General features: G+C 40.5%; 1 protein-coding gene across 1 annotated transcript in view; it reads left to right on the top strand.

Moving 5' to 3' along the window:
• slit3 (slit homolog 3 (Drosophila)) overlaps nt 1-21,371 on the top strand; it is a 257,890-nt gene that overhangs the window by 27,444 nt on the left and 209,075 nt on the right. The window contains 1 exon segment of the mRNA XM_038699696.1: nt 5,129-5,200. Coding sequence (XP_038555624.1) covers nt 5,129-5,200 — 72 coding nt within the window.

The following is a 21,371-nucleotide window of genomic DNA, read 5'->3' as shown; positions in this document are numbered from 1 at the left end:
CGCTGATTTTCCATTTAGTCAAACATACACACACCACTTACGTGCTGTTGTCCATTCTGTAAGGCACACTCGCACATACACATAAAGAGTGTACCTGGATGATACCCAAGTCCATCCACTTCACACACAGCCTTGGAATCTCTCATAGATATTGCTTTGTTCATTGTGTGTGTGTGTGTGTGTGTGTGTGTGTGTGTGTGTGTGTCAGTCAGCTAACACCAAGGCTCTAGTCAACAGAATTAAGGTGTCAGTGCACAGCACAACACTTCCACACACACACCTGCATGTTTATGACTCTGGTAGGTTGATGGGCAGACAGCTTTGCAGGAAGTTTTTGATGCTGTAACAGGAAATGAATACAGAAAGCAACACACTGTTTATTGTCAGAAATGTTTTAAAGCTGTTTTTAAAGGTGGCTTTCAGGTGATGTAAGGTCTTCACCTGATGAGCATTTCTAAGCTTAGTAACTGGCTGTCCTAACAGTGTTGAATTTACAATGCTTGGCTTGGACAGGAGCTGGGAATTTCTTCACCGGTATGTCTGTTTTAATCTGTTTCTCAGATAATGTCACAGTGGGCTATTTAATTTGCCACTGTCTTTAAACAATGTACTTCCACAGTCTCATATTGTCTGTAACTTGAAGAACTGTGATGCTGCCATGCGACTGCAAAAAGCTATTTGTATCCAGCATCACTGGCAAAAAGACTGATTTAAAGATTTTGTCTTCTGTGAAGAGGAAAGTTTATATTTCACAAAGAGCAAGAATAAGTTGGAGATGTTGTCAAAGAAATTTGACAGAGACACACAGAGCAACAACAGCACGTTTTCAGTTCAGAGGACAGCAAACAGGCTTAAAAGGCTGTAATGGGGTGTGTCAGGAAGGGTCAGGGGTTAGGGGTTTGGTGGGGAAGGCAACAGGAGGCTGCATAGTTGTGTGTTAAAACTCACACATCAGATTGCATTTCTTTTATCCAAGTCATTTAAAAATATGCTTTTGTGCAGATTTCTATTGTATGTATAACTAAAGTTGCATGGCAATGCATCTATTATACACATCACATAGTGTACAGATGGCATTTGTACTTTATCTAGGGTCAATTTAAGGAAAAACAAAAGTACATATTATCTGGTTTTTGGTTGAAAATGTTAAGGAGAAAGACTATGATATAGTGTCCGGGATTCTTTGCTTAAGTGATAGTGAAATGCTTTTTAAAATGCTTAGTTGACAGGTTCTCTGATGTTGTGCCTGTCAGGCTGAAAGGTTAGGGGCGAGGGGTCATGGTGCTGAGTCTGTGTGATTTGTGGCGTCAAAATGTGAAAAACATGGAGCTTGTGTAGTCATCTCCTTGGTTGAGTACATTCATGTATGTCAACACAAGAATCATGAAGTCATGGATATAGTCATTTCACCTCATTTGGTAATTTAAAAGGACAGTTGGGTTGAAAAGGCTAAATGTAATGATTAGCTCATTTTCAATCCTGTATAAGGTTCTGATTGATGGATATTTTGCAAACAGAATAGGGGATTTTTTAAGAAATTTTATTTCGTCTTCCTTACAAAAATATATCAGACTTCTGGATTTTAAGGTACTCGCCAAGTGAGATTAGTTCCCCTCAGTCTCCAAACCATTTTTGCTGGACATTATTGTGATTCTGGCTAACACGGATAATTTTCCAAATTTGAAAAATATAGTACCCATGGACTTGTGGTCTGGTAATATTTCAAAGGTTCCAAGTAGAATAAACTCGTCATTATTAATACACAAAGGATTCTTCTCTTAAAAACCATAACGTTTTGAGCTAACGTCTTAAAATGACTCATAACTGTAATAGTAGCTGATCATGCGCTTTACTTTCGTCCCAGCAGTTATTTTCTAGAAGCAGGGGTCAATTATTTCAAATGGTGGATATCTCTTTTTGGACTGCAGCTCTCTTTTCATTGATACACACAGGAGTGAAAATCAGGGTCTTATTATCATTATCACAGGGGTTAAAAGGTTGCTGTCTGTGTCTTCTCTAGCGCATATTCTACTTTGTGACCCCTATGACCCTCCACCCTACTTTTATTTTCTTTTTCCCTTCCACGCCTTGTTTCTCAGCCAAATGCTTTGGTAGCTTGATAACACTTTCACTCCATCCCGTCACACTGTCCTCATCTATCTCTGTTGCAGCCAACCCCACCCTCCTTCTGCACACACACTGACACATCTTTCACCCTTACACACAGTACATCTCTCGCTATCATCGCACACATATGTCTACCTGTTGGTCAACACCCTTCTTTCATTCTCCATCTTCCTCTGCCTCTCATTCCTTTGTAAATAATTGTCATATGTACATTTCATGCTCAGTTCAACTTAGTTGCATAATATAAGACTGAATTGGGCATGAGAAGTAGCTTGGTGTTTTTTCTTTTCATAATAAAAGCAGTTTACTCCAAGCTCCTCCCTCGAGCAAACGGTGTAGTCAGAGAATAATCCAGTCCGACCACGGGTGTTATTTGTTATTTGTCCAAAAGCTGGAGCGCTGCTCCCTGCTTCTTTAGCCCAAGTTTAGCAGCTTTCAGCAAGCCTGCAGATTTTCAATCGCCTGCTCTGCCTGGCCCTCTCCACACAACGCTCTGAAGCTGTCGATGACGTAGGGACAATCTCAACATTGATAGGTTATCCCGACTCAGCGTCATGTGAATTTCTCGTGTGAGTTGAATATTTTCAACTCAAGCGAGAAATTCCTTCACGTTGCCTTCACGTCGCCGGCACCGCCCCTTTCACGTTGCCTGACAGGAAATCGCAGCTCTACGCATCTTTGCATTGACTTTGTATGTAAACTCACCGCCCCGAATGCTCGCTTCACTTTTGGTCTGAAAGCGCCATAAAGCTTCAATCTGCCTCCTCTGGACCCAGAGGTTTTAAATAATTATAGATCTATATCTAATCTTTCTTTTCTATCTAAAATCCTGGAGAAAGGAGTTGCCAGTCAGCTTTGTGACTATCTTCATAGCACCAGCTTATTCAAGGCTTTTCATTCAGGGTTTAGAAGACATAATAGTACTGAGACAGCCCTGGTGAAAGTTACAAATGACATACTAGTTGCATCAGACAGAGGACTTATCTCTGTACATGTCTTGTTAGCTCTGAGTGCTGCTTTCGATACCATCAACCACCATATACTACTACAGAGTTGGTTTAAGTCCAATTTATTTGATATATATATATATATATATATATATATACACACACACACACACACACACTGTATATACAGTCCTCTCCAAAAGTATTGAAACGGTAAGGCAAATTCCTTTGTTTTTGTTGTTCACTGAAGACATTTGGGTTTAAGATCAAAAGATGAGTGTGAGACAAGAGTTCGGAATTTCAGCTTTTATTTCCTGGTATCACCAAACTATTGCATTCTTCATTGACAGTGTACATTGGTAAATTGGCAGACAAAATGTTCCTGTACACTTCTGAATTTATTCTGCTGCTACCATCATCAGTTACATCATCAATCAATATTAATGAGCTTGTTCCAGAAGCAGCCATGCACGCCCAAGCCATGACATTACCTCCACCGTGCTTCACAGATGCGCTTGTATGCTTCGGATCATAAGCAGTTCCTTTCTTTCTCCACACTTTGGCCTTTCCATCACTGTGGTAGAGATTAATCTTAGTCTCATCAGTCCATAAGATTGTGTTGCAGAACTTGTGGCTCATCTGTACTTTGCAAATTTCAATCTGGCCTTCCGATTCTTCCTGCTGATGAGTGGTTTGCATCTTGTGGTGTGGCCTCTATATTTCAGCTCTAACGATATTTCTGACCTATTCGACGTCTGTTGCTGAGTACACCAGTAGTTTCTTTCTTCTTCAGGACATGCCAATGTTTGTCCAATGGCTCTGGTCGATCTTTCCTTCTGCAGAACTATTTAATGTTTGGACAATCAATCTAAAAGGCAACACCTGGGCAACAAGAAACATCTGTCAGTCACATGTTCCAATAGTTTTGCTCACTTGAAAAATGGGTGGGTTCAAACAAAGGGTGGTATGTCCTGAGTTGTTTAACACATCTAGATGTGAATACCACGAAATAAGAACTCTTGTCTCATACTCATGTTTTGATCTTTGAACTATATATATATATATTAACAGGACCCATGATATTTCATTAACTTTCATTGCTATGCTGATGATAAACAGGTTTATATATACACAAACATGTATAGTCTGTGTATTCGTTCTGGTATGCTTGTAGGTCACACCCAACCAACTGATGAGTTTATGCACAGCTTTTGGCCATTGCTGTTTGTCTGATTGCCTGTTTAAGAATTACGTGGTCTTAAATCTTTGCTGACGATGGTCCTATGACCGAAACATTCACTTTTTTTTCACATTTTATCACCTTTTGCACATCTTATGAATCAATTATTTTTGCATCTGAAGAGCCTCTTATATTTTTTTTGTAAAAAATAAAGGTACATTAGATATAATTTCTGGGCGAATCTCATGCATTGTGCATTTTTGTCTTATCGGATAAAATGAGGCCACTGAGATTAGGTTTAGTTTTACCATTTGGAAGTGCACTTGACAATCTGTTAATCCCCTTATTGATGGTATAATTGATGTTCTTTTCTTTTCATAACATTTTAGGTATCAAAATGTATTTAAAATACACAAAGAGGAGTGTCAGTTATCATGGGAAAAGCGTTTTATGAAAACGACTTTCAGTGGAGATGCCGGGAAGACGGCAGGAACCCAAACTTGTTCCTCCTTTCCACCTAGGTCAAAGCACATGGGGGATTATAGTGACAACTGGCTTTAGAAAGCTTACAGCGCAATAACCTGTAACTAAGACACACACACACACACACAAAACACTATGATAACCTGTAGGTCATTATCACAGGAAACCACACAGACTTTCCCATGAGTTTGACCTTTGAACCTTGAACCCGCTGACCTACAAGGTGATGCAGTCACCTGGTTGGTGATAGTTCAGTCAACACAAAAGCATGAATCTGAGTGATTAATGAGTGTGTGTTTTTTCTCTTTTCAGTTCACGCTGAGGTTTCTCTTAAAGTGGTAAAACCATTTTGCTTCAATATATCTTTTTCTCCCCCTATTTCTCTCCACAGTCGTCTGAACAGAAACAAACTTCAGTTTCTCCCAGAACTTCTCTTCCAGTCCAACCCCAAACTAGGACGACTGTGAGTACACCTTTCTTGTTTTTCCATCTCTGCCTCTAGCAATCCCACTTTCGTCAACTCTCCCATCTCTGCTTGACTTTCCCTCCGTCACTCTTTCTCTGGCCTCTTCTGTCTCTGATGTGTTACGTGATCCATTTAAAAACAAGGCCACTGCCATGTCAGAACTTTTATCCGGGTTGAGGGTTCAAGTCCTGCGCCAGGTGACACAGTGCCGCTCTGTGCTCCTGGAGAGGTGAAAAAGAGTGTGTGTCAGATGTGTGTGTGCGCACGATTTTAAGAGGTGAAAGTGTGCTCGGAGTGAATGTTTTGCTTGGATCTGTGAGGAATTTTTATTCGGGAAAATGGAGTTTTCCCAGAGTATTCAAAGTGTAAGAGCAGGTCATACTGATGAAGAGAAGCCTCCCACTTGCCCTCCTTCTCTCTCTCTCTTTCATCTTACATTCCCAGACATACTCTCTCTCTCTCTCTCTCTCTCTCTTTGTATGTTTCAGTCCCATCGGTGCACCCACCCTGTCTCCTTTCCTTCCCCTCTGCTCTCTCTGTCTGCACTCTTTCTTTCCACTCAGGTTTTCTATTTGTCTTATCCTTAGAGAGTCTCTGTCAGCTTAAGTTGAAGGTTGAAACACCTTCTAAACTTTATAGCTATTTATATTGGGCTGCCTTCAAGTAAAGCTAGAGCTAGCCTCTGAGCTGACTGTGTGTTTGTGTGTGTGTGTGCCCTTTGTGCATGTTTGCTTTATACTTGTGTGAAGTCATTATAGTGTGCATTTTTGAGTATCATATGTGTGCACATGCACGCCCCATATTAATATACTGTATCTGCATAATTGTGTGTGTGTGTGTGTGTGTGTTGCAAGGTGCAAGGAATACCAGCACTGGTACATTAAACTTCTCACTTCTCTCACTCTCTTTTATAATTTCCATGAGGCAGAACACCTTGAAAGCTACTGTAACTTTTCTTTGTTGATAAAGTTCTGTGTATTGTTTTTGTCTGTTTTTAACATTTGATAAAACAGTTCCAGGTGTTTTAGGAGATCATAAAGTGAATTAGACCTAAAATTAAAGGAATACTTCACTGAAAAGCAAGCGAGAAAAAGAGTATCAAAAAATTCAATGCCTGTTGCTGTGACAAGTATGTTTAATATGTTCCCAGCAGTCATAGTTTTGTTCACACCATAACTAAATACACTATTCAAGTCCTGCATTATCACCTCTTCATTCTTTCAAAGCTTTCCTGGAAGTAGCAGATATAGTGGTTTATTGGTGGATTGAGATTTTTGTGGACAAACTGATCACTTCGACTAGCGTTTCTCAATGGGGGGCGTTCCGAGGACGGGTTAGCTGCTTTTGGGGGGCATTTGTTGGTTGGAAATTACTTAAGATTCACAACAATACGAGTTTAAACTTTAAACTACTAGCAAAAAACTGTGGTCTGCCACATTAAAACCTGCCAGTTTAGTCCACTGTGACTGGACGACACTGTGTGTTTTTTCTCCGTCAGCTACTTGTGGTGCAGCTTCGTGCTGCCTTCACAGGAACGGGAAGTCAGAGTATAATCTCTAAAATTTTACCCACATGGCGTTTACTGTGTAAACTCTGGAAAATTGACGCTCTCTTTCTTTGTGGAAAAGTGTTAATTTCTCTGAGGAGGAATACAGAGTGAAGGTCTTGCTATCACAGTGGTTACACATACACAAGAGGGATATTCCGCTGTCGGACTCACCTTGAAAGCAACTCCGCCGAGACACCAGCGAGTGACAATGGACCCACCTCGCGCTGTGAGTCGCAGACAGTTTGTGCCAAAGCGGACATATACTGTAATTTCAGTAGGCTATAAAAATGTAACATTAAAAACTGAAGCCCTGTCTTGCTCTGTTGGGGATTGTAAGCGGCACTTTATCAGAGGTGCTGAAGTTAACGTGTGTGGGATTATTTGTGAGCTTTCTGTCTGATCACAGGTGTTGTTGGTTAGTTTCGTTTTCCCCCGGAATGAACACCTCCTCATCTCATTCAGTTTTGTCTGTTAGACGGCGAGGGGATACTTTCAGTGAGTCATTAACATAATGCAGTATAGGGCATGTAGTAAAATATTATGAATTCTCTTTAAATAGGCTAATGACGTTAGTCTCCCACTACGACTTTTTTTCTTTACATGTCAGAGAACTCAGATATGTGGGAGAGATTCTGAATGTGTAGAAAGTTTTGAACATGAGCAGATAAGTTACAGTGTTTCCCATATGTTCATTTATTTGTGGCGGCCTGCCACAATATCAATGCTGACCGCCACATATTGATTTTCGACTTTTTTTAGTAGGCCTATTTAAAATCGTATTTGAGCTGCAGGCAGCGTGTATTCGCACAGCACATCCTCTCGCTCATCTCTCTCATCTGTCCCTCGCTCTCTCGCTCTCTCTCCCTCATTAACACAGTTGCACAAATCTGTCCAACACAACGCTGTCAATGTCGGAGACCCAGCTATTAAAAGTTATTAGCAAGCATGTAAGGAGCCATACAGCTGGGTTTTCGAGGCTAGCATGCTTTATCTGCGCCACAGTTACACTGTCATTCTGTGGGATTGTTAAGTTATGGAAGTTATTAACAGATGAGCTAATAAAGTCCAGTCAATAACTGAATTAAAACGGATTCATTTATTACTGAGATGAAAAGACACAAACACATTTAAATAGGTTACTTCCCCACAAAAGAGGTGGTAAGACTTAATCATGTGTATTGACTCAGCAGGGATGATATTAAATAAGTTGATCTACAGGAGAAAAATATTTAAAAGCAATAAGATTGCCTGAGAGCCTCACTACATTATATTCTATTATAATTATATATTTTGAATTGTCACCTGCCACCTGAATTTTTAGACATTTCCACCATAAATTGGTGCAGAAAAGGCAGAAATTGGAGGAGAAATTTTCACCAGAATGCAGGAAATTAAGTGTTTAATGCTCAAAATCTTCTGAGGGAGGACCCCCATATCCCCCCACTTATTGCCCCATCCAAGAAAACAGTATCTGGCTTCACACACAGTTTCTGGGAGGAACATTCACTTATTAGTTAAATATAATTACTTTTCACATGGCTTTTTTGTTACCTTTTCCATGTTTTTAATAACAATAGTAACTATAAAAAAAAATCAACAATAATCAGGGCAAATAGCAAACATCTTTTTTGATGGGGGGCGGTAAGGGATCTGGATAATGGATAGGGGGACGCTGGCCTAAAAAAGGTTGAGAACCACTGACTTGACCGATGGTGGACTTCAACTGTATTAGGGACATGTTTTGACACGTTGTTTTGCCCTTTGATACCATTGAAATCCATTCAACCCTAACTGCTTTGAGTCCAAGCTCACAGTATATGCCATACTTTGTAAAGGAGCAACTTAAAGCCTACAGGAAGTGACAAAAAAATGTATTTAAAATCCATTGGTCAAAATGTAGCCCTAAAAGTGACAGATTTTTGAGGACATTCAGAGAAATGCTGCCTCATTTTATGTTACAGTTGGAGAACTTATTTTGAAATTAACCATGAATTCACCTCTTCTGTCCATGGTATGCTTCTTCCAACGTTAACACAGGTCTTATCTATAGGGATGCACCGAAATGAAAATTCTTGGCTGAAGCCGCATCCGAATATATAATATTTTTATTTTTTTACCAATGCATAAATTCAATAGTCAAAATGTGCTTTTTAGTCAGTGTTTCCCACAGGATTTGGAGAGACTATGGTGGGTGGGTCCGAGGCCCGAGAGGGTCCGGTAAAGTAAATTACATGTGTCCATTTACTTTTAATGGATACGTAATATGTTTTATACAGTCCAATTAATCTTATTTTCATCCTGTATAGACACCTTATTTTGAAAATCGGACGTTGTCACATGTGTATCCTCGCACTAAATTAATCAAGTACGACCCACTTTGATAAATAATGTCGTATGTGGTTCTCATATTGCGTAACATGAAGACTTCATAGCCTCTCTTCAGGTAGGACTCTCATATTGCAACACTTGCCTTTGTAAAGAGAGAAAATGGCAAATGAAAGTCGCTAACCTGCCTGTCAGGTCCATTTAAATGGATTTACCATAAAGGCTTGAATACATGTGCACTCCAAATTTAGGTGCAGCTAGCTTAATCGTCCCCCGCCAAACATGTATTTGAAAGTGCACTATTTTTCTAGTACCATGAAATGTTGAAATACATGGTTCTCATTAGACAGTGACAGTAAGCGACAAACATTTAAAAACATCACTCTTTTATTTTGAAGCTTAGCAAAGGAATGGGGAAAAACCCCAACAAAAACAACAAATACAGTAATAATATTGGTGGTTTATGATGATGACAATAAATTGATTGTGTTTTCTATAGCTCTTTCTCAATATGATTGCTTGTGTTGCCAGAAAAGCCACAGAAAGATGAAATCCTCTCAGCGGGGGTGCACACTGTGAAACCTCTATTTAAATCTCTGGACAGACTAATCGTGTGTTTCCTATATTTGTGGTAATGTGTGATGTATTGCTGAAGACAGCAAAGTAGACTGTTATAGCTGAAAGCAAATTGTCATTTACGTCAAATGTGGCTTTCAGGATCACACACAGTCAAAACCCCTCATGTGAATATCAAGGACACACACAGTGACAGATGCAAACACATACAAACATACATACTCCGTCACACACATATGCTCAGTGTTTACTTCTTTTTTCTTGTACTTCATGAGTGACATCTTATTTTTTCCACCGCCTGGCTTACTGTTCTATAAAACCCCTGATTGGTCACGATAGCACTTATTTATCACTGGTTGAATATGGATCCCTACAGAGCTCTCAGACAACTCAGTAAGAGAGTGGAAAGGGTGAATGTGTTCCAAACTTAACATTATAAATCTCATGTTCTTTATATCCCTATGTTGCCATCAGCACAATCTAAATTACAGTGTCTGGAGTTTCCTCCTGCTCTTTATTTTTTTATTTTTTCCACTTTTCTCATTTTTCTCTTCCATTTTTGGTGCTTTTTATCCCTTCCAAGCTGTGTTTTTCTGCGGATTAAGGAAGTGGCAGTAATGCAAATAGCAAGGTATGTAGATGAGACAGTGCATAAGAGAGACAGACAGAAGAGGAAGAAATGGAGATAAAGAAATGGAGGTAAGTTAAAGGGAGGGATACTGTAAGAGAGAACAACAGCAGGAGACTAAGAACGGAGAGACGGGGAGGTTTGCTGGTGGCTTTCTGGTTTGGGTTCGTAACCTTCCTCTCTGTCAGCCTCGGTTAGATATTAAATGATGGCAGTGTGATAGGAATTACCTCTTAACCCTCCTATTAAAGCCCTGTGGTCTGAGGTTTGGAGACGGGGAGAGGGAAGGAGCTGGACTAGTGTTAAGGGAAAATAGGCATGGGTAAGAGGTTTTGCTCTTGAGGAGGGTGGGAGGTAAGGGCAATAGGTATCAGGCTGGATAATAGTTTTTACCAGAGTCTTGGATCCTGCCAAGATGAACGAGGCCTATGAATCAAAGAGGTTGACTTTGTGTCTTATAGAGCAGTAACTGTGGCTGGTGAGCACCTGACAAAGACAGATGGTCGATAGGTATTGGGGAGGTCATGTGAAGGAGGGAGATGGATGGATGAAAGCATGCTGGTGGAGGACAAAGGGAGCGGATAGATGGCTGGAGGGACTGGAGTCTGTGACCCCACTAGGTGCTCGGTAGGGGGGAGAGAAAATAAAGATAGGGATGGTGAGATAGATGGATCATGGACTGGAGTCTGTGGGTTTCAGTGTGTGCAGTCTGTGGTCGTTTCCCCCCACAGTTTGCAGAGACTGTGGTCTCACAGCACATGGACCCAGACTCACACTCTAAGATCAAGCTCTGAGTAGAATACATTTGCTAGAAAAGCAGTGAATTTCTGGTTTGAAAAGCAACAATCATGATGGCTCAGATGGAAAAATGCAGGGCATTGGTTAGAAGGCTTTTGTGCATCAGTGCACATTACAGTGTATCAGGGAGGTTGACTTTGCTAAGTGACTTGATGGCTGTTGGTCTCCTGTCTAATAACACTGACCCGACTGAGCCTCATCCTGTTATCTTCACTTTCTGCTCTGGTAGTTTGTGCATGTGTGTACATGTTTTATGCGTGCATGCCTGTGAAAGTGTGTGAGTGTACAGGGCCCCTGCATTTGAACCAGCGCTGGTTTACTGCCAGTGATACTCATGAAGCAGCATCATTCTCCCTCATTAAAGCAGCTCAGGTTACAGTTGATTGGTTTGCATGAGAGGAGAGGGGTGCGATGAAGAAGAAAAATGAGAGTCAGACTCGAGAGATATTTCCCCCTTTCCTTCACCACTGCAGCCCCAGTGTGGTTCAAATGCTGAGTATTACATAATGTAGGAGGTGATTTTTGACCATGTTTCAACATTTATGGAAATTAAAGCTCAGTCTTGCTGTCATATATTTTGCAGATGGGGCTGTCACAATAATTCACATATATGACTATGCAATACAAAAACTTGCTAAACTCTATACTGTTTAAAGCAAGACTGTATAACTTTTAAAAGGCCAAATACTACTATCTTCCTCTTAGAAATGAAAAGTTTAATTCATAAATAATAAAACATACCCTTGCTAGATACTATCAGGACCTTTGCTGCTAAAGCCTTATTTGGGTTGGTATTACCAGTAGCTTAGGGTGGCTGATGTTAGCAAGCTGGACATTACTTAGTCAGTTGGCTGACTTATTTGGCTGTCTCTTTTCCACTTGTGTTACTTTTACACAATGTTTTAGCATAAACATTAAGATATTCTACTGTCAAATTTTTGTTGAAAACTCATTTTTATTATAAATTAGCAAATGTGATGGCAATAAAAAAAGCTAATATTAACGATAAAAAACTGACAAAACAACCTGTTACCCAAGAATCTAGCCCTTAGATTTTAGTTTGATAACATGCTGTAGTGTAGTCAAGCTTGTAATCTCCTGTGTTTTTTTTTAGTTTGCAGCTTCTTCCTATTCCTTAACACTGCTGTGATCCCCCAATGTCCTCACTGCATCATATAAAATGCATCACAGCAGGGATACCAGCAGTGAAACATTCAGCCTGAAAGGGTTTTTGGAAGCTTAATGGAAAGAGAAGTGAGTTTCTGTCCAGGGGGTGTTGGTGGAGGATTTTATCCAATCAAAGTGTCCTTGAGAATGATGCTTAATCCCTTCATGTTCAAGTGTACAAGTGTAGCTAAAGGCTGGGAAAAAAAGAGCTGTCTGTGGGGATGTGAAACTGGATGAAACAAGAGTAAGAGAGGGAAGAATGGATATGAGGAAGGAAAATGACTGGCAAGACTATAATGGTCAACAAATGTATGACTGAACGGTAATGAGACATGCTATTCGGCACCATTAGTTTACACTTGAGCAAACCACTTAACCTCCAAATGCTTCAGTCTCGCTTCCAAACTGTGGATGTAAACCTCCCCAGTTACTGTATACAAATACAACATTGCTGGTTAAGTCAGGGGAAAAGATGGTGGACGGAGAGTGAAGCATGAGAGAGGGAAGGAAGTCTAAAGGGAGCTGGGAGTCATTTGAGATGTCTTTTCCTCCGAATTAAGTTAATGGAGAAAGACGAGGAGGTTGCCTTTAATCTTGGCTAATTGTCCATTTAGAGGCGACTGCCATAGTTTACCTGCTGGAATGCTATGGTTAGTGTTACAGGAAGTGTGCATCCAGGGATTGGCTTTGACAAATGGGGCCTCAGTTGCGATTGGTGGGAATGGTCTGGAAGGGTGAGGGGTGAACATAAACTGTCTCATGTGTTTCTCGTCTTTTTCATCATGGAATGGTTCATTTATTTACTTTCTTTGCCCCTTTCTCTTTTATTCATATGCACTCTCTTTTCTGTCACACACACCCCTACATATGGGTGGGCAATATGATCAAAATCTTCTATGGCATACTGTATTATTGCCCAACCCCACCCACACAAAAACAGAACAAACAGCTATGATGTTTGTTTCCTGTCAGGAATTGTAAGATTGTTTTCTTGTCACTGGGCTCACGGCCCTTTGTTTGGTTTTCACATCACTGGGCGCTGGCGAGAAGCAAATCAGTCTCAAACACACACACACACACACACACACACACACACACACAGAAGCACATCACTCTCACGCGACCTCTCCCGCTGATTTAACACCACAGCCGCTTTATGCAAAATTGAGGGTCTGTGTGTGTGGGTCTGTGTGTGTTGGTGCAACGCAGACTTTTTACTAAACCACACACCCACGATAGAACTTCCTAATAATTAAACATGACTCAGAGGTACAAACCATGGTATGCAGCTGCACCACAAGGCTTGTAGGACTGACACGCAGCTATACCACAGGCCATGCACAGCAGCACACTGTGTGTTTCTAACAAGCTTCTAACAAGTTTATCAATCTTACTTACATTCAGTCTTAAAATCTTACTTGGCGTTATTGCTTCCTAAAACAAGGGAAAACATGCCAGTAGGTTACAGTGGCAGTGGGTGCTCTGGCATGAAGCTGCACCAGGAAGCCCATAGGCTCCCGGATGGAGCTGTACCACAGGGCCAGGCAAAGGAAAGACTTTTACAGGGGGAACCTCACCAGAGCTCCTCTAAAATAAGGTTGCTCTTAGCAGCTTGTGTGTTTTTGTGTGTGTGTGCATTTCCCACAGCCCAGACGGCAGTGCGATTTTGTCTCAAGACATATTTAGATAAATACACACTGCAGAGATACCGAAAACCAAGAGTGAGAGAGAAAGAGGAAGAGAGCAAATGATATCGGGATAATTTGACAGATTTAGAAAAACAAGAAGTTTCATTCCAAAAGTTTCATACATTCCTTCATGCTCTCCGAAAAATACTTTCTAACATTAAAGTAACTGCACATTTCTGCAGTAGCCTGATTTCTACAACATCATTTCCTGTTTCCATAATCAGGGTAGGGGGTTAAATAAACCCAATTTCTCCTGTCGAAAGTTGATGTCTTGGCCCTGTATACATGTAATTGGTGGCTTTTTACAGGTATGCATGTGCAGGACTTCGACCAGACATCCGACAGCAGTCCAGCAGAATAAGGCCCCATCCACACTACTGCATTTTCGAATTAAAACGGAGACCTTTTTGCACCTCCCATCCAGACTAAAATGGCAAAAACAAAGACCTAAAACTTTAGAAACGCTGCCGACCCCGTTTTGCGTTTTGAAACTCCAGAGGGCGTTTTAGTGAAGACGGGCAAAAACAATGACGCAGACGCTCACACTAGGCACTCTGATTGGGTTTTATAAGTCATGCAAAGCAGACAATGATGCTACTGACAGTTTTTGAGTTGGTATTTCTATTAAACCGTGTACCGTGCAAATAACACTTAGACCAATCTGCCTACACTTATAGGCTACTGTGCATGTTGCCGTCTACTTTGCAACAACTCCCAGTCTGTGTTCCGCCGCCACAGTACTGTATTACATTCAGTAACAGTCCCAGCTCGTTATTGGTGCACGCAAAAAAAAAAAAAAATCTGGTCTGATTCTTCGTCTGCATTTCTTTAGTCTTTCACCAAATCTTCTGTAACTACAGAATAGACCATCTGCTTCATGTTTACACTGGCATGCACATGCCAAGTGTACCTGAATGACCAATAGATGTTTGTTTTCAGTCGCTTTAGGCCGTGTCTACACGAACACGGGTATTGTCATAACCGGGAATGTTTTTACGTGGTTTAGCCGTTCGTCCACACGGAAGGTCACTGTAACCGAACATTTTTGAAAACCCCTGCCAGGGTGAGGATTTTCAGTAACGCCTGTTTGCAGTGTTGTTGTGTAGACAATAACACCGTGGGTTTTGCCTTGCAACGTCAGAGTGTGCGCCTTTATCCGCTGTGTTTGACGTCAGAGTGTGCGCCGCTGACTGCTTTGTTGACGATTCTGTGCAATGGCGGACGTAGCCAAAATATTTCTGCTAATAACTATGCTAACAGGGCTTATAACATGTATATAGATACATGCTCAGTTCTCCCACTATATCGGGGAACAGAGGCGTCAGAATGCAATACTACGCAGGGCACTGCTAATAACAACTCTCCCACGACACAGACCCCACTGCCACCGTTTTGGACGAAACCTGGTCGGACCTCTAGTTGGTGGGACAGCTTTGAGAACGAAGTGGTTGTTGCTGAAGAATGGAGAGAGAATTTTCGTTTGTCGAGGACATCGCTGTTGACTTTGAGTGAGCTGCTTCGCCCACACATTGAAGGGCAGACAACTGTAATGAGATCGCCTGTCAGTGTTGTCAAAGAAGTTGCCTGCACACTGTACTATTCAGCAGACGAGGGGAGATTATGCAAGACGGCTAACGCCTTTGGATTGTCAAGACAGGTGGTGTCGAAAATAGTAAGGCATGTATGTGAAGCAATTACTGTCCACTTGGGCCCTGTGTATATACAGTTACCTGTAACTGAGTCCAAAGTAGAGGAACTTGTAGCGGGGTTTTACCGAGCCATTCCTCAGTTTTACCATGGCATTCCTCAGTGCATTGGTGCCGTGGATGGGACCCATGTGTAAATAAAGCAGCCATCTACAAATGCTATAGATTACTTGAACAAAAGGGGAGGTTTTCTCTTAACATACAAGCCCAAGTGACTACAAATATTCATTTATTGTCTTGAATTAGGGTGGCTGTGGCTCAGGAGCTAGAGAGGGTTGGCCGTTAATCGGAAGGTCAGCGGTTCAATCCCTGGCTCCCCCTGGTTGCGTGTCGAAGTGTCCTTGGGCAAGATACTGAATCCCGAATTGCCCCTGGCGGCTGTTCCACCAGTGTATGAGTGAGTGTGAATGTTAGTTTCCGTTTGAGCACTTAGGTATGAATGTGTGTGACTGGTGAATGCAGATGTAGTGTAAAAGCGCTTTGAGTGGTCGAAAAGACTAGAAAGGCGCTATACAAGTACGGAGCATTTACATTTATTGATGTCGTAGTCAAATGGCCAGGTAGTGTCCATGACACCCTGAACACACATTTAGCTCACTGCTCAAAAAAACTAATTCTAGAACATGAGGAGTCCATTCCAGTTTTTCATCTTGTGGACTCAGCATATCCTTTGCTTTCCTACCTGATGAAAGAGTATGCAAATGGAGGAAGCACTGTTCAGGAACAGTATTTTGGAGCCAGAATGGTTATTGAATGTGCCTTTGGCAGACTGAAAACATGGTTTGGAGCATTGAGAAGGGCGATGGACAGTAATCTAAACGACCTTCCCTTTGTCATCCATGCCTGTTTTGTTCTCCATAACTACTGTGAGGCCACTAAGGAGACGATGGACGAGAACAGAGTCAAGGAGGCAATTCAGCATGACAACCAGCCAGACACATAGATTTATTTCAGAGCCGACTGCATCACAGCAGAAGGGAAAAGGGTGAGGAGAGTCCTTCCTGAATTTCTTGATCCAAAACAGGGACTTCTATCTGTTGGCCACGGAGGCCACAGTCTTCTCTGCTAGTACATGAGTGTGTTACATGCCAGTCAAACCTGCTTATGGTATAGTGTTATCCTGAACATGTGAAACTTTTAAGTGCCTTAAGTTAAAAGTTTTGTTGCAGGAAATCAATGTTAAAGGTTCAATGTTAAAAAGTTTTTGATTTTAATAAATCAAATTTTCATTGTCTTATTGTCAATGGGCTCAAAACTCACTTAGAAATGAAGCACACGCCTGTTTTCTCCATTGCTTGCATCAGACACTATTCTGCTTTTAATGTGAGGTCTCCGGGTCGGATTCAGCTCTGTGCGCGCCCCCGAGCCTCTCTCTGACTACAGGCTGACTACTTCCGCTGAAAACTACATAATGCTCCTTTAAGGCAATTTTATATGAAAATTATGGTTGTCACGTCCTTGTGAGTTCACAGCATCCACAGTTCATAGCATTATGTCTTGTTATGTTGATTAATCACTTACTCAGATGTACAATTTTCAAACTCTTTTTATTGAATACATTCTTCACATTGTTGGGACTGAATCAGCCGCTGCACAAAAAGTCACAACCTGCCTGAGTACTGTTTCAGCACAATTTAACAAATTAACTTTAGGAGCATAACCAGTGTCAACACTGGTCAAATGACTGTCCAAGTTTAGTTTTGTGTGTGTGCACATTTATATACCGTGATTCATCTTATGTTTGTGTGTATATTCATTTGTGTGTATATTCATATTCATACACAAACTCTTTAACACTCTTTGTTAAAGTTTATGAATGTCTGAGTTATGTTTGGTTCTCTTGCTGTGAAGCAGTCAAGAGGCCAAAAGTTATGATGTCTGTGGCTTGTGTGTGTGGGGGGGTAGGCCAATATATGTAATACATGTGGATGTGTGAATAAAACACACACACAAAGTGTTTTTTAGGGTGAATTCACCAACCTGGCAGTCTTTAAGTTCGTGGCAGTAACACCTTTCCTTTTCAGCTGCCTACTTTTGCCTAGCTAGCTAGCTCGCCGCAGGGCCAGAACTATGAAATGTTCATGGGAGGCTGGGGTCCAGTAGAATTTCTTTTTTTTGTTACGGCAAAGAATTTTTATATGCCTGCACTGATATAGTACAGCGACTGCATGTGGTAGTAATTTAACCTAGAAAATAAAGGTGAGTTGGATGTGGGAAGTAGCCACAGAGCTGCTATTACATATAGTTTAATATCAAAAACTTTCATTTCGACCTGATGGGCAATAAGGATGTGTGCAAATACTGTAAATCCATTTCTGTGTCTATGTGTGCTTAGGTACATGATTATGATTGAGGCTGCATGTCTTAATGTGTGCACTTATGATGTGTGTATTAATACAGTAAGTAGTGTTTGTATTCTTATGCATGGTCTTTTATGCATGCTAAATGCGTACACGTAGTTTAGTTATTTGTGTCTCTCCTTGCGTCTGCATATTTGCTGATATGTTTGTATAAGTCTTGCATTTGTTTGCGCATGTCTACTTATTTACATGTCTTGAACTTTGCTGGCGTGTGTGTCTGTGCGCACATATATTTAAGAGAGAAGCAAAGTTGATATGGGGCCAGATGCACTCACACAGTGTTTGTTTAATCACAATTTAGGTTTACATGAGAACGCTAATCAAAAACAGACTTGGCTCCCTGTAAAGCTGGAGAAGAGGAGGAGATGAATGGGGAGGCATGAAGGGAATAGGAGGATGTGAGCAAAGAGAGAGGAGAGAAAACAAGCCTGAAAAATGACAGGTGAGGACTGGAGGAGGAGGGAGAGGAAAAGGCAGAATAAAATGAGAAATGGGATGTGAGGTATGAGGAGAAAATAAGGTAGTAGATACTGTCTGTGAGAATAGAAGCTTTTGTTGATTGCTGAAGGTTTTTTTTATTTTTACAAACTAGACTAATGCGTATGCCCTGATTTGAGATGCTTTATTTTCCCCAAAAAATGCTTTAAAAGCCTGGCAACTGGCATCTGGCCTGCTTGTGTGTGTATTTGTGTGCGTATACGTTGACAGGGTGGGTTTCAGTACTAAAAACACAATGGTGTCGAATACACACTACACTCCATCACTGACAAAAGTGAAACCACTAAACAAATGTAATGTCCCCCATAATTGCATTCATGTGTATAAGATGATAGAAAAGACAGATTCTTTCTTCAACAAAGATTTCAGTTTTATGTCACTGTTGCACTTTTTTATAGTGAAACTCCAGACGGCTTGTTTCAAACTACTTTTTTTTCATAGTTTCCTGGGTAGCGCAGTGAATTAGTGGGTAGAATGAAAGACTTGTAATGCAAAGGTCAAACTGAAATCCGGTGATCACACACAAACACACACACACACACACACACACACAGTGAAAAGAAATAATGCAGCAATAGTCAATCTAAAATGTTCCTTGAATTTTCCCTACAATCAGTGGTACTATTATCCCATGAATTTAATTTGTTTCATGTTATATTTTTGTCATACAACATGTGTTGTGATGTGTTTTAAAGATATCAATGTTTGATATAATTTAATGCTATTTGTATGTGAGAACATGTGTTGTAGCAGTTGTAACCTGACGTACTGTCTAACTGCTTGTGTAGAGTGATGTCATCTAAGGGTGTGACTGTCTTCAGTCTTCCCCTGAATTCTTGGGAAATGTGCCCAGGTTATTCACTGTAAGATGACATGTGGCCCTAGAGTCAATATAAATTAAAGCTCCAACTCAGTGTAGGGTCAAAAAAGTGCTGAAAACCCCTCTGTGTCTGTATGTGTGTGTCCGCAACAATATACATATTGTGCAAGACTCCCATGTGGCCTAGTATTATTTAATGCAGTTCTACACTTGCGAGAAAGCAGTGGGAAACTACAAAAATGGCCAACATGTCTCGAAACAGCTCAGTGTCTCCAGGAATTACGTTCAAATTGGAATATTCTGCACCTCACAATTTAGGTTTGATGTCAATGTTTAGTGCCAATGCAGAAGGTAATGTGCATTTTATATAGCAAATGAAAAGTAACAATGTGATGGATGGGCATGTAGCACATAACTTTCATGTAGGTGATAAGATGTCTTCTTATTAAACACAATGCCAAGCATAGATCCCGCAGATAGAAAGACCTTTAGTAATTTTGGCATTTGATAGAAAAACAAACTTTGTCAGTGAGCATAATTTAGGGTTTTTGCAGAATCCACTACTGACAATCTTATCTGGTGATAGGGTTTGGGCAAAACAGTTTACAAAGCTGAAAATTAAATCTTGCAATCAATTGATTTTGCACTAATCACCCAAACTGCAAAAGCTTTAGATTTCAGCTATACAGAGGTTGAGTTGAAAGTAGGTGTTTAATTTTAAGAAATCACCACCAGAATTTATTTTGTGTTATTGAAATAAGTTGTCAATTTAAGTCAGACTTCAAACCTTATCACCTGGTGTCACCGTTAGCCTTAACTAACCAAACTACTCTTTTAAATAAAACAAAAGAAAATGTATTAGTCTCTATGTATGTATGTATGTATTAGTCTCTTAGTTGTCAGAAATGACCTAGGACATAGTCCTAGAAACTGTGTATTCAATGCAATATGTGTTATGTGAGGAACTTTCTTTATGGGTTTAGTGAATGAAAGTCAATGGAATTGTTTTAATTTGTGTGTGCATGTGTGAGTATGTGTGTATTTGTGCATAATATTTTCACTTTGTGGGAGGTCTGCATAGCTACTGCTTTCATTGTTGACCATTATTATGGCTACATAATACATGGCTGGAACTGGCTAGTTTCACACACATGCACACACATGGGCAGACACATGTAGGTGTAGAGAGTCATACTTTCTGTGTTTGGCCCGACAAGTGAATGTGTGCGTGCATGTGTGTGTGTCAGAAGTTAGACTTGTGATTTATACTGTTTAAGTAAAGTCTGATTGTTACAAATGAACTCAAACTGTTATTATTGCTCTGGTGTAATCAGAGTCATTCACACGGAATGACCCACAAACACTCTCTGTATCTAACCGCCATACACACCCACACACACACACACATATGCACGTACACAATAACAGAAACACTACAGATATACACATCGACTGACGCACTGCAAAGACAGACAAACAAACGCGAACCAGTTCTGTCGCTCTTTCTTTCTCTCCTCATCTATCTTGCTGTCACACAAACACATTCACGCAAAGGCCAGTCTCTCAATTATGTTGTAACTGTTTTTCTGATTAAGAGTTAAGAAACTAGTAGCTGTAATGTTTCCTTTCATCCTGTCCAGATATGTTTTTTGTGGGATGTAAATCCTGCGATGTAAATCCTGCTGAAACAGTATTACGACTCTGTACATTTAATGAATGAGTAGATAGAAGGGACATCAGTGTTTACCATATAGCTGAGTGTAAAATCAATAATTTGAACATCTTTTAACAGATTTTACTGACGATAAAATCATGCTCATATCTTACCTAAAACATTTTGGAAATAAATTATTCCTAAACTTTTGTGTCATGGATTGAACTGCACAGAGAGATTGATTCAAAGTTTGTCTGTTTGTCATTACGTTACTATGGTGTAAGATGCTGGCTATAAAGACCTAACTAGGCCTAAAAGCTGGAAGCTTTTACATCATCCATGTACCACTGCCAATGAGTCAACAGCAAAAATAACAAACATAAGCTGCTACATGCAACA

The sequence above is a fragment of the Micropterus salmoides genome, unplaced genomic scaffold (genome assembly GCF_014851395.1).
Source record: "Micropterus salmoides isolate LMB-PRFRI ecotype aquatic unplaced genomic scaffold, ASM1485139v1 Ms_hic_scaffold_5, whole genome shotgun sequence".
Taxonomy (NCBI): domain Eukaryota; kingdom Metazoa; phylum Chordata; class Actinopteri; order Centrarchiformes; family Centrarchidae; genus Micropterus; species Micropterus salmoides.
Note: the sequence above shows the minus strand (reverse complement) of the source record. Positions and strands in the feature narration are given on the sequence as shown.